We start from the raw sequence: 13,303 nt of genomic DNA on the forward strand, positions 1-13,303 counted from the left end.
CGCTGCTGGAGGAAGAACTCTCCTAATGCATATAGCTCTGGTCATGCGTATGCCTTGGATAATCCCTTGGATAATCCCTTGGAAATCCCCAGTGTTAGCAAGCACTGTAAGGGTTGGGTAGTATCCTGCTGCCAGGTTGTGTAAGGACTTGGATGTGGTCTCAGGAGCCCCGTTTACAGGGCTGTTTAGCTAGGCTCAGGGTCTGAGGTGCAGCCAGGGAGGGCACTGTGAGCGCTCTCTTCAAAGTTCAGCTGAGTCTGTGACAGGAGGCTAAAGTGGCTTCACTGACACTGTGCCTTCTACACTCAAATTGCTCCTGTCCAGCCCTGGGAATAGCAGGAGCTGCTCAAAGACAGAACTGAATCTGCACTTCAGATATTCCTGCAGATTCTCTGCTGCATCCTGCCTTGTGTCATTATTTATGCATGGGCAGTACAAAAGTAGTATTGAGGGGGCTACTTGGTAGACACTTTGCAGAAGGATAAGTGGAATTATGAGGATCAAACTCAAATGGTAGCTGAATTGGAGGGCATGGTCTTGGGTTCTGCCTCAAGCTGGGCTCTAAAACTGGGATGAAATTTTGTGCAAAGCTTTTTTTTTAGACTTAGCCTGTTAAGTGTGTTGGGTTTGGTACAGCCATGCCTTCAATTTTAAAGAAGAGTCTTCAAATATAGTGAAGAGTTTTGGCCTATTATCACCTTGTGAGTAAATTAAAATCTCTTCCTTCTTATTGTTGAAACATTATCTTAGAGAGACTAGGAGTGAGCAACTGTGTATTTCCTTCTGACAGAAGTGTCTTTTCTAGCTGATGTTTCTTTTTTGCAATCACAATGTTTCTTTGTGGTATTCCTGCCTTGGAACATAGTCATAGGTCTGGTAGAGATTGTAATTTTGACTAGAGAGGGATCCAAGTCATGAAGAAGAGTATACACAGCATTCACAGCAGTGATTACAGTACTGTGTAGACTGACCTGAGCTGGCATTAAATTAGATCAGATTCCAAAGCTGCAGACAGAGCCTCCAAACCATCCCTGCTTTGCCTGTAAAGCAAGATAAAGCATTTCCTACCTTAAGTTCCTTGTTGCCGAAAATAACTAGTTTAAAGGTACCTCCAGTGTTTCTCTGCTTCACTGAAGTCAGTCCTGTGGCTTTAGCATCAATGTACTCTGAGAATGCACACTATTGCTGTCAACAGTATCTTTCCTCAGGTTTTTCTGGCAGTAGTGGAATGGTGCAGGTCGCTTACTCCTACAGCTGCCTGCATTTCTGTTCCTGTACTGTTGAGTCCTGCCCAGAGCAGATATGCAGAGTGGTGTTTGGATCCTGTGGTTCTGATCAAGCCTTTGCAGGGGCACAACTGGAGACCATAGTGTAGTGCCACAAAGTCTGGATATGAATCCAAGTATGAAATTCTCCAGCACTGAGTGGATTTGCTTCAATTGCCCCGATCTTACCTGTTAGCTTTACAACCCCGTCTGCTGTTTCAGCTCTGCTGTGTTGTGCAGCATCCAGTTTTGTAGGCAGGTGGTGCTGGTCTGTTAGCAGTACCCATATGGCTCTGGAAAGGCACAGCAAACTCCCTGACACAGATGTCTTCCAGGCAGTCTAGTCCCCAGCTGAAGGCAGAAAAGCGGTGGGATTTGTGGTAACTGTTGTCATCTCATACTATTCACAGAGCTCTGAGTGCAGCCTCTCTGCTTTCCCTGCAGGTGGCAATGTCATGGATTCCGTGAAGAAAACGAGGCAAGATGGATCAGAAGTTACTGAAAGACGTAAGGAGAATATTTTTTATTTTGAAGTCACACACCAAAAATCCCAGAAATGGATTTTTGTAAGTTTTGTAAGGGACTGAATGCTGACCAGGGGTCCAGAACTAAATACTGCACCTGTCCCTGGTCTCTGTTGAAGTCAGAACAAGGAATAGAACTGGGCAATGTCAGACATTTGGACACATGTAGCATGAGCTGGTTGTTTAACCACAGATGATTGCCATGTAGTAACATTTCCAGCCAGTAGTGCAGACATTTGGATTCTTCTCCTACCTCTGATATGGCCTGTGTGGCCCAGAAAATATTCTTTAGATATCTTGTTTGGCTGTGAGTAAAACAGAGGATAAATTTCCTGATGGCATTATGGGAATTAGCTAGTAGGAGGTTAGTAAGGGGTCTGACCATGGACTTTGCTGTTACAGCAATGGCTGTGGTTCAGAAGCGTCAGAAATAATACTTCCATGTTTTACAGGGATCTTGTAAAGAAAAAGTCTTTCATGACACTGATGTTCTTAGTTACTGTAGAGTTAGACAGGCCTGCAAACAAACACACAGCATTGTGTGCTAATGAGAGTGCAGCCCCTAGGCAATGTGATCTTAAGGAACTTTTCTTTAAATGAGTCAATCTTCTTTGAATGAGTCATGCTCTTCAATGGAAATTAAGTAGAGCATTGGTCTTGTTTGGCTGTATTAATATGCCATTACCTCTGCACCCTTTTCTTTCCTCAGTTATTACAGAGACGGTAACCACAAGACTGACATCCTTGCCACCCAGTAAGTAGTTGTCAGACATTACGTTACTTCTGCTCAGTGTTCTGTGCCCCTCCACGTGATTTAACTGCATTATTTCTGTAAATTCCTGGGTACAGCAAGTCTGAGTGCAGAAAGACTTGCACCCAAAGAGAAGCTATTTTCAGAAATGTCTCTCCCAGAATACTTGTTAGTGGAGAGAAGTAGTATGTGGGGAGCCATCAGGGTATTGTCAGAAACAGAGCTGCACAAAAAAGTCCACTAAGACTGGTAGACCAGACTCTCCAAGGGCTTAAGCCCAGATATAGGGTCTCCAGTGGTGACAAGGCTCAAAAGTGATGGGTCTGCAGCCTCCACTGCTGGGGCTGCAGTGTATTTCCTTGTCATCTTATCCAGCTGACAACAGTGAGTGAATCTTTTCAGGTAATATCACATATCATGGGCGATTTCTACCTCTGCAGGGAAGTACAAGTACCAAGTAGGGAAGGATCCTACATGCTCTTTATACTACTGTATTCTTGATTAGCTTGCTGCAGCTGGGTTGGAAAGGAATTGCACTATCTCATTTATGATGAGAGTTAACAGGAACATCCTTCAGTCCATGTATGGAGCAAAACTTGAATACAGACTTGCTGGGTCTACAGTGTGAATCGTTATGTGCTCTGCCAAGACATTTCTCTGCAGTTCTGATGTCTCACCAGACATGAAGCTATGCTTGTAGTGAGTGTGAGGACAGCTTTGGTTACCTCCTGCCTTGCTCTTCTTACCCTGAGAGAATGTCTCATTTTGTGCTCATCTCTTCCAGAAGGAGGGAGCAGCAGTGGGCTCAAAACATCATCCCACACTGGAGGGAGCGGAGTGGAAAAGAGGTCTTACACCCATAGCAGCAGCTATGTGACTTCAAGTAAGGAATGAAGACATTGCACAGTGATGAAACAGAGAGCGAAGGCAGCAGAAATGGTCTGAGGAGAGATTCAGGGCAGGGAAGTAGGATGAGCCAGAGGTAAGGAAAACAGGGTATATGAAAGTAGAAGTGGCAAACACGCAGAACAAAGGTATTCCTTCCCTAGATCTGGGTGTGAAGATAGGTGAGTAAATGGCAAAATTCCCATTTTCCACAGGGAAAGCTTGGTTTCAGGAGAACAACAGCAAAAAATGCCATTCCCACCATTGTTAAGAAGTCATTCAGAAACCAAATTTCCCTTCTTTCAGGATTTCCAAATCACAATCTTTCTGACCATTCTTGTTCAAATTACAGTTTTGATTAATCTTTTTGTTGATCTTGCTGAGGTTAGAATATCATTAAAGAATTTCCTAGAAAATATTTTCTTGTGCATGTGTGTCCATGACGTTAGCACTTTCAACAGTATGCCAGATTTTCAGGACATGCTAAATCAGTAAGTGCTGTGTACTCCATAAACTCAGGGTTTTTCTCTAACAGCTTTCTTTGCCCAGCTGTTAGATTGTCATAGTAAAGGCTTCTGAAATATAAGCTTTCTAGCCAGGTTTCTGGCACACCCCTCTCTCTGTCCCCAGTGAGATAGACGGTATAACTATCTTTGTAGAAAACATCCTCCATGCTTCAAAAGAGCTGACAAACCAAAGAGAGTGAAGTTTGGAAGCTCAAGAGCAAAATTAGCCATACGCAATAGATCTGACAGACACCTCCATACCAATTACAGGCCAGAGTGTGGAATCATTTTGCCTCAGGGTAGATGTGAAGTAACTCCAGTGAAGATGTCAGTCTAATTGTCTGGACTAGCACCAGTCTGAGAACTGAACGCAACCTTGCAAACAACTCAGATGACTGTTCGGGATTGCCATCTTCCTTGTTATCTCTTTTCAGTGTGTGGAGGAAAAGAAAGGAATCTGAGATAATGAGTTCTTTAGAGATAATGAGTTCTTGAAGTTTCACAGACCGTTTTCTAATGTCTGCTTTCCCACTCTGCTTGCAGAATGCCTCTAACAGAGGCCTACTTGTCACAGTAGTTCTGCTGAATTACGTGGGAAAGTTACAGAACAAAACAGGGGAAAGTTTGCAAGAAAACACTTTGTTGAGGTTATAAGGGCACAGTCTTTTTGCAGGAGCAGTAAACAATACCCAGTCTGATCCTGCTGTCAGCATGGATATGTTGTACTTTATTACAGGGCTACCTTTTTGCTGTACTCTGATCATACTCCAGCATTAGATTTCATAGAAGAGTATGAACGCATTAGTTATGGCGGCTCAGTTCTTTCTCCCACAGCACTGATGTGAATTAGGAGGTAAATTCTTTCCTCTGTCTAAATAGAACAGCCACTAATAACCTCCATGCTGCCTTGGGCCTGACGCAGACCTCCATAACTTCTCCAGAAAATGAACTGACTAAGGCATGACTAAGTGAGAGTGTGGATAGCTGCTTTGGGAGGGAAGTGGACTCATCTCTGCTCTCCTTTATTTCATGAACTGTATCCTTCAGCACTATGAGTTTGGTTTAACAGTCTCCCAATTTCTGTGGCTTGTGTCATTTAACAACGGAGTTTACAGGTGAATCTGTGTCTGAACTAAAACCCAGCACCATCCAGAACAGATTTATTCCTGCTTAGGGGAGGTGGCTCATTCATTCCCCTAGGCCAAAACCTGCTGTCATATATATCATTGACAATATCTTTTTCTTGAAGCCACAAAGATAACCAGTACTCCTCTCTGCACTGAATATTGAGAACTCAGGACATCCAGAGCGTGCATCCAGAGCATACCTTCAGTTTGCTGAGGGCATTTTGTTTTGCCTATAGGTGGAAGTGGTAGATTGAATTCAACATCGTCATCCTCTGGCTACAGACAAACCCAGTCTCCCAGCTCTACTCTCACCAAATCACCTGGCTCAACATTTGAAAGAAAAACCTATGTCAACCGTCATGCAACATATGAAGGTATCACAGAACATGCCATGGAAAGGAGGCAATGTGTAGTGCACATTGTGAGGTCGCATTAATGCAGGATTGTCCCAAACAGCACAAGAATCCCATTGTGGTTTTGCTAGGAAATAAGCCATCAGGGACACATTTTAATGATTAAGTCCTATTTATAGTAATGCTCATTCCTAAAAGGAGTTCTGGCACATTTTTGTTGAAAGACATTAGCAGCTCTTTCATGTAATCCTGCATAGCTCTTTTTTAAAATGGAAATGTTTGTTGCCCACTGGGATTAGACAGTTACCAGGAAGACATGTTTTTAAAGCTTTTAATGATCTTGTGCAAAGTATTAATGAGCATCTTTCTGTTCTTTGCAGGGAGCTCCAGTGCAAACTCTTCTCCTGAGTTTCCCAGAAAAGAGATTGGTATGTTCTTTTTAGAGCTGTTCCTTTGAACATTATGGCAAGGCCATGTGAGTTGGTGACTACAGTGGCTTTTTGCACATCGCTGTGTCTTGCTCTACCTATGCTGCCTCTGTATTGCGCAGCCAGTACAGCTCCATGATTTCGGAAGAGTTACTTGGGATTTACATTAACAACTGACAGCAGAGTCTCTAGCTGATACATATTCAAACAGAGGGTGCATACCATATATCTGCTGCCCTCAAGTGCTTTTGTGACACTCTCCATGTGGCATTAGACACGGACAGGAGAACATAGATATGGGATGCCTCGTAACATTTCCTCCCCTCTGCACCCATAGCTGAGAGAACAACTCCAAGCAAGAAAGCCCAGACAGGATTTTGAGCCATTGCTGGATATACTTACCCAGTAGCTCTTTTCTAGGTTTCAACATGTTTATATGGAAAGATGAACTGTCTCTCAAGTGATATATTCTACACTGAACTTTGTCAGCAGGTATGAGTTTGCCCTGTCCAAACTCTAAGCTACTGATTTTACTCAGTGCAAATAGTGAAAAATATGGTCAGGCCATCTTTCTGGCTCAAAGAGGAGGCAGGGTTTCGAAGTGTCCAACCTTGGCTGGTGCGCTAAACAGGCCTATTGGCTTCCTTTTGGCCAGTTGGAATGGGAGATCACCGTTTATGAACAACATTTATGTGTACAAAAAGAAAGAGCAGTTGGTCCAGAAATGCTAAAGGTGCTAGTGATTCTTTAAGACACTTTAAAGCATAAAAGTGGCCTGGTAAAAACTTGAAGCATTCAGTTCCCCCAGCTGTGCCACAAGTAGAGGTTACTGTCTGAGTCTGAGCACTCTAAGAAAGATCTATGTGTTCATTTTCAGTGAGGTCACAGACAGTAAAGCCTAATACTGCTTTTCTTTCATTGCTGTTCACAGCATCTGCCTCCACAAGAGGGAGAAGCCAAAGTCGAGGTGAGTGATACTGTTCTTTTAGAAGCCTCCATTGCTTTCTTCAGTATGATTCAGGCTATGTTAAATGGACCTATTCTGTAGCTGGAATCAACCAGTTTAAGTGTAGAGCAGTCAGATGAGGTATGTGGTTTTACACCACTGCAGATGTGAACCATTTATCTGTAAGCAATTGCTTAAACAAGTTTGGTGTAAAAATTGACCTTAGTGAAGATCATGGTGGTTTGGACTGTGTCAGAAAGGAGGATCTACTTGGGTACCTGGACATCTGGGGGCATAGGACACAGGCTTCTGTCTTGTCTGTTCACTACCATAAACTCTGTCCATCCATGCTCTGTGACCCACCTCTTGACATATTTACAGTAATTGTATTCATGTTACTCCTACTGCAATCTATCTTGCAAACCATAAGGCCATACATACCCCAAAATGATCTTATGCTGGTAGTAGAGAGGTGGTGAGGAAATTATGGACTTGCTGTGGTCTGTTTAGCCAGCTCACTGTACAGCTCTGCATTAAGGCATTCAGCTTCTCTAATAATTTATTAACAGTGTTGGGGAAAGAAGGATTATATTGGTCTGTAAGAGTGTAATATCTGTTCCCAGTTGCTTGAAGAGGAAACTATAATGTCACTTTATCCAAGTTTATTTTAGCAGTGGATATAAATCAAAGTGTGCTCTTGCGCACTTCTCCTGGAGAGTATCACAGTTTCCAATTATTCTACCTCAGATCTTCACAGCCTCCTCTAGCACACTACATACCTGAGCTCCCAGCAGAACTAGGCCATACATAATAAAACAGACACCAGAGAATCAGCTCCAGCTTCTCATATTACTTCAGAAAATAATTCCAATCCATCAGCTTCTCCACATGAATGCCAAAGCTAGTGTTTCTTTTATAGTGCATGCACTGTCAGATTTCATCTTGAGTAGCATATATTGCATGTCCTGGCTGGCCAGTTTGCTTGTGGGTAGCAAGCTTAAAGGCTTGCCCCAGCCAAATCACATTAACTCTATAGTCTCTTGTGCTGGACAGTAAAAGTCAGTAATAAAATCAAGTACCTAGCGAGAATGTTGGCTTAAAACTGGCCTGGTTACATTCAGTGAGTCAAAAGACAAGCCAGCAGGTTGTAAGAGACTAAATCATACAGCCCATTGTAGAGATGACAGTGTGAATTTTACCCAAGTAAATTCCCAAGTAGGGATTTTGTGTATTTAGTAAGCTTCTTTTGGCTCTCTCAGTTTTTGTCCAGAAGGACAATAATAATAATAATATTTGTAGTGAGTGAGAATATCGATATGATTGAGGACTGCATAATTAGGCCTTGCGTATGTCTGGCAGTAGCAATGTTATTGACTTCAACGGAGGCTTTCAATGAGTAAAATATGGCTGTCTGGAATTAAAAGTATCAAAATGTGACCCCAAAACAAAAAGTCACCCAAACAAATTTACAACCAATCCACATGGGCCACGCGTGCTGCTCAAATCAAGCAGCAAGACAACAAGATGGAACACAGACATAAAGAAGGAAGGAATTAACTTCAACCTAAATATTAATTCCCAGCCCAAGACACAAATGCATCTCACTCTGTATTCATGATCTGCTTTTTCTCTTCCCAGAGAGTGAAATACGGGTCCGACTGCAGAGCGCATCTCCCTCTGGCAGATGTAAGTGCCATGGATTTTATTCCAGGGGGATCAGATATAATATAGAGGGTGTTGTTGCTCTGGGTGTGTCTGCAGCGTCTTTGGGACCCAATCTTTATGATGACAGCAGCATATCATTCTTTTTTTCCTGTTAAGAATATTCATTTGTCTCCCCTTTTTGAACAAGGAAGGATGCTGTGGGTTAGATGGCGGTCTTGCAAGGATGTAGTTGTACTTAGTCCCAGAAATGAGGCCTTGAAGCTTTGTTATTAAGTGGCATCCCCAGAAAGTACAGCTTCTTGGACAGGTAGATTCTACTGAGTGGTTTAGTGTGGGTAAGATTACAGATCAATGAAACAATGGCTTTTGGGTGAGCCTGGACACTTGCTTTTCTTTCCAGGGACAGAGTTGGATGATGTGAAACGTTTGCTGAAGGGAAGTCGGTCAGCCAGCTGCAGCCCTACTCGATCGCCATCAAGTACTCTCCCGATACCGAAAAAGGCTGTGGTGGAGACAAAGATGGTTACTGAAAGCTCTCAGTCAGGTACTTGGCAGAGGATGGTTAGCAATGCTGGAGCCATTCCAAATATTATTTGCCATAAAAATACCCAGTTGCTAAGAACAACTGAGTAAGAATATATGGTCTCTGTCCCAGACAGTGGTGGCAATACAGAAAAAGGGTCAGAATGCTGGAGGGCTGTCCAGATGTTGACCTAACAAGAGCCATCTTGGTAGCTTTCTAGTGTCTTGTCTGATTTCCTTAAAAGTAAGCCAGTTCATGCTGTCACCAGCTTTAATTCAGAGGCACTTCTGGCAGAGACAAAGAGCTCTAAACAGATATGTCTTAAAGTGATTTGATCTCTTATCTCCAAGCACGATGGAGATAGCACTGAAGACAACATTTGGGTTATTGTTTGATTTATTTGCCACACCACATGGTTCAGAGATCACTAGAACTCGATAGTAATGTAGTACTTAAAACACTATAACCAGCTTTTATTATTTATAAGCCTTACCACAGGGCTTGAGGCAGTGGTATTCACATTCACTCCACTGCCTTCCACCAGTATCTAGGAACAAGCAATACCTTTTTTTCTTGCACATGGCTCAAATCCTGTCCAAAACTTGGAATTCTACTCCAATGCACCAGTGAACAAATCAGAGCCTTATGTGGGAAGTAAGTCATATGTTGCATGGGCCAGGATGATTTATTAATAGAATGGCGGACCGAAGTGTTTTATTCTGGTATCATAGCATCTACAAGCAATGAAATCTCTTCAAGGTGTTTTATGAATGATTATGCTATCATGTCAATCTTTACACCACTGGTTAAAAATCAGCTGGGCTGTAATCAGCTGGCATTTGAGATCAGTTATACCATGTTAACCTGGAGTCATTGTGTTGACTCCACTAGGGTAAAATTTAAGGCAGGTGAAGTTTTGTGCCATGTAAACCTGCAATGCATGCTAAGCCTGGTCTCATTGAAAACTACTTCTGTTTGTTTGGTTTTTTTACAGTGTCAGGGACATACGATACAACCATACTGAATACTGCCCTCCCTTCATATATGTGGTCCTCCACCCTGCCTGCTGGGTCTTCCCTTGGTGGTTATCATAACAGCTCTTCCTTGATCAATGCTATGTCTCACTCTACAGGATCAGGTATGTTCCCTGGACTACCCAGGCTTGAAGGATGTAATTTCACTGAAACTGGGTCAACAGCAGTGCTTTTTTTTGCACAGCAAGAAGAACTAAAATGATGGAAGAATCGAGATGTCAGGGGACATGCTTGAATTTTCTCTGGTTTTCTGTAACTTGCTGCTCTCTGCTTCTACACTGACTGTATTTGAAAGTCCTTCTTTGTGAGAATCTATTGTCCTGACTGCCTGATCTGTTGCTAAACTTTGGTGATAATTTTATCAATACGGTCATGCTCACGTTCCCTATCAAAACTACTTTTAGACTCTAGTCGACATTGGATCATCCTGGCCCATTGTAAGAACTTCAGTCCTCATATATTAAAGATGTGATTAGTAAGTGCTGAGCGTGCTTCTATCTCGCAAGGCACACTTCTAAATGCCAAGGGTGCTGCATTTCCCAACCGCAGAGAAAAAACGCAGGAAACTTTATGGTAACATACTATTAAAAGCTTTGCTTTCTGATACAGTCTCACGATTGCAACTTGTCTGATGTAGGATTTTCTCCCCTTTGTCAGTTCAGTAAAAGAGTGGTGTGGTGTGAAAATGTTTAAGATTTTTCCTCTGTGCAATTATTGTGCATTTTTACTAATTGCATTTCCAAGTGACTCTGACAATTTCTGTGACTGTGCCACTGACCTTTGGGTGCTGGATTTCTGATTCCAGAGAAGTAGTAACATTTTACCTCCTCGTTTTGTAGTTTTTGGTGTTCCAAATAACCTGGCTCCCAGCAATCATACTCTGAACGCAGGCCTGAGCACTTCCTCTACAGGTCAGATTTTTCTCTTCTTCCCTTCACAATTCCACGGTCAAGGCAGACAAGTACACTCTGTTTCTCTTCTGTGCCTCATCTCAGTGTCAGCAGCTTGTATGCACGTCCCAGTTATTCATTGGTTGTGGTGGATTTATTCTGAGTTGGCCCTGTATAGTTGGTGTTACCTCCTGGCTATTTTTGTCTGGGAGGCAGGGAAAACTAGAGGATTTCTAAGGAGAATAATTTATCTTTTGAAAGACAGCTGTTAGGACAGCCTGTTTCTTCCCTAGAACAACTCAGGGTAATGTCTTAAAAAATAAACTCATGTGTCAAACTCCATAAAGGCCCACTGGTCCTCTGTCAGTTTTCTCTGTAAATTCCCTTTGATTTATCTGGCTCATGGCTTCTGGAAGACTCTCTTCAATGTCACTGAACCACTTCCTTTCGGTCACATACACTATGTCTGCACAGCACAGTGCCATCATGCAAGGTCTCTGACTGGGCCTGCAAAGAGAGCAGGGTGTATGAGAGTGGTCTGTACACTGCACTAATATTGCCACACTGATTCTGTTACCAAAGGTGCCACCTTCCAAGCCATTTGCTTTTCTCTGGACAGTACTTTGACACATACTGTGTACAGTTATCTCCTTAAATTTCCCAAGCGCCCCACCTGCAGAAATGTCCATGCAGCCATGAGAGTGGCTTCACATTCTATCTTGTGATAATTTTAAAATGGTCACTGTTATTGTCCTGGGCCAACAATAACTTATACAGCAAAATGATCTAAGCAAAAATACAATTTGTAAGGAAAATCTTTGAACAGAAGTGCTTAGGCCAGTGATGACTCCAGCTAGCTGGTGAATTTTCTTGGGAGAGGTTGTCATTATTCTCATAAGTCTGGTTTTGTTTTTAGCCAGAATACCACCTGCACTACAGGACTCCTATAACCCCCCTTGCGATCTTTTTCTTTGCAGTGTTTGGAGTTCAAAACAACCTGTCTCCAAGCTCTTCAGCCCTGAACCAGAACGCTACTGCAGCCTCTGCAGGTCAGCAACAGTTTAAGCCTGGAGAAAGTGTGAGGGTCACCAATGTGTGCTGCCTCCTCCCACCTCTACTATAGTGACTAAAAAGTTCATATTGACAGAGACTCCTGCATTACCATCTTCTTGTGGGGAGCAATGTGGTATGAGGGGATATTGAGGAACATTTCCTCTGCTTTGCATGTGCAGGGATAGCTCCCTGTGCTATGTAAGCACTAGATATTCGCTTGCTGGGGGAGCCCTTGCTTGTTTGAGTTGTCCTAGGTACCCTGAATAAGAAAAGATTTTTGAAATGGTGTTCAGCCCAAGGCTGGTCTGTGTAGATACCTTGTTATCCTTCATCTCTTCCATTCTCTAATTTCTTCATTGCAGCATATGGGATGAAGAACACTTCTCAGAGTAACACCGTGGCAAGTACTGGTGTGTCTGCCTCAGCGGGTGAGTGTGTCATTCACAGTTGTTTAGGCATGGCCTTGTAAGGCATATCATGATAAAAACAAGTTAGAGATTCAACCAGCTGTGTGACACTAATGCCTGGCTCCTCAGGAGCATGACTTGTCACTAACCAAGTCTCATACCAGTACCTTTCTGAAAAGAAAGCAAATGAGCCAGAAGCTAAAATGAGCAAATGAGATGGTCTGATTCAGATCTCTCCCACTCTGTGGTAACTTGGATGATTTCATTGCAGCTGTTTCTGCGCAACAGGCAGGTAACTGGATAGAAGATCGCATGTGTGAAATTGTGCTTCATTTGAAGCCAAAACACATGCAAGGTTGATTTTAGACATCATTTTGCAGTAGTACCAGCCTCAACCAGTCAAAAATCAAGGAACTGATTTACACATAATCAGAATTTTTTTTTTAATGAAAGAACCTGAGGTCTTTCTACTGACTTTTTGTCCTTGAACGATTTGGATTCATCTTTTCCATCTGGCTTTTGCAACTGAGAACAATAAATTAGTCTTTTTTTTGTGTGTGTGTAAGGGAAGCCAAGTTTCTTTTGCAATCCAGGGACTCCCAAAGATGAGGCTTAAAAGTAGATGTGAATACCACAGAAGTTATGATAACTTTTCTAACACAGGTTTACTCCAGGTTGATGCTAGAGCAATGGAATAATACCATTCTGGTTGTTTTGATTTTCAGTGTGTCAATTTGTGTGCAAATTCAAGTATACTGTTCCAGGCATATTTGATACTGCCTGATAGCAGAAGGATGACCACACTGATGTTTTGAGCCTTGTTTGGCCTGGGCCAAACCTCAGTAAGCTACAGTTCAATGCCTCATAGCCATGCCTGGCTCTCAAGGATATGGAGCGCTTTGTGCTTGACAGAGTAGGTCTGCTAAAGGTGCTCCTCAGCTTGAGC

At 42.7% G+C, this 13,303-nt stretch overlaps 1 protein-coding gene across 1 annotated transcript in view; it reads left to right on the top strand.

Annotated features, from left to right (window-relative positions):
* Positions 1–1,720: 1,720 nt before the first annotated feature.
* Positions 1,721–13,303, top strand: part of COL17A1 (collagen type XVII alpha 1 chain) — a 38,590-nt gene continuing 27,007 nt past the window's right edge. Inside the window, exons 1-12 of the mRNA XM_056352175.1 lie at positions 1,721–1,772; positions 2,499–2,543; positions 3,325–3,423; positions 5,295–5,432; positions 5,792–5,839; positions 6,771–6,806; positions 8,424–8,471; positions 8,851–8,994; positions 9,968–10,111; positions 10,847–10,918; positions 11,875–11,946; positions 12,313–12,378. Coding sequence (XP_056208150.1) covers positions 1,721–1,772; positions 2,499–2,543; positions 3,325–3,423; positions 5,295–5,432; positions 5,792–5,839; positions 6,771–6,806; positions 8,424–8,471; positions 8,851–8,994; positions 9,968–10,111; positions 10,847–10,918; positions 11,875–11,946; positions 12,313–12,378 — 964 coding nt within the window. The remainder of the gene's footprint in view (positions 1,773–2,498; positions 2,544–3,324; positions 3,424–5,294; positions 5,433–5,791; positions 5,840–6,770; positions 6,807–8,423; positions 8,472–8,850; positions 8,995–9,967; positions 10,112–10,846; positions 10,919–11,874; positions 11,947–12,312; positions 12,379–13,303) is intronic.

This window comes from Falco biarmicus, chromosome 9 (genome assembly GCF_023638135.1).
Source record: "Falco biarmicus isolate bFalBia1 chromosome 9, bFalBia1.pri, whole genome shotgun sequence".
NCBI lineage: Eukaryota > Metazoa > Chordata > Aves > Falconiformes > Falconidae > Falco > Falco biarmicus.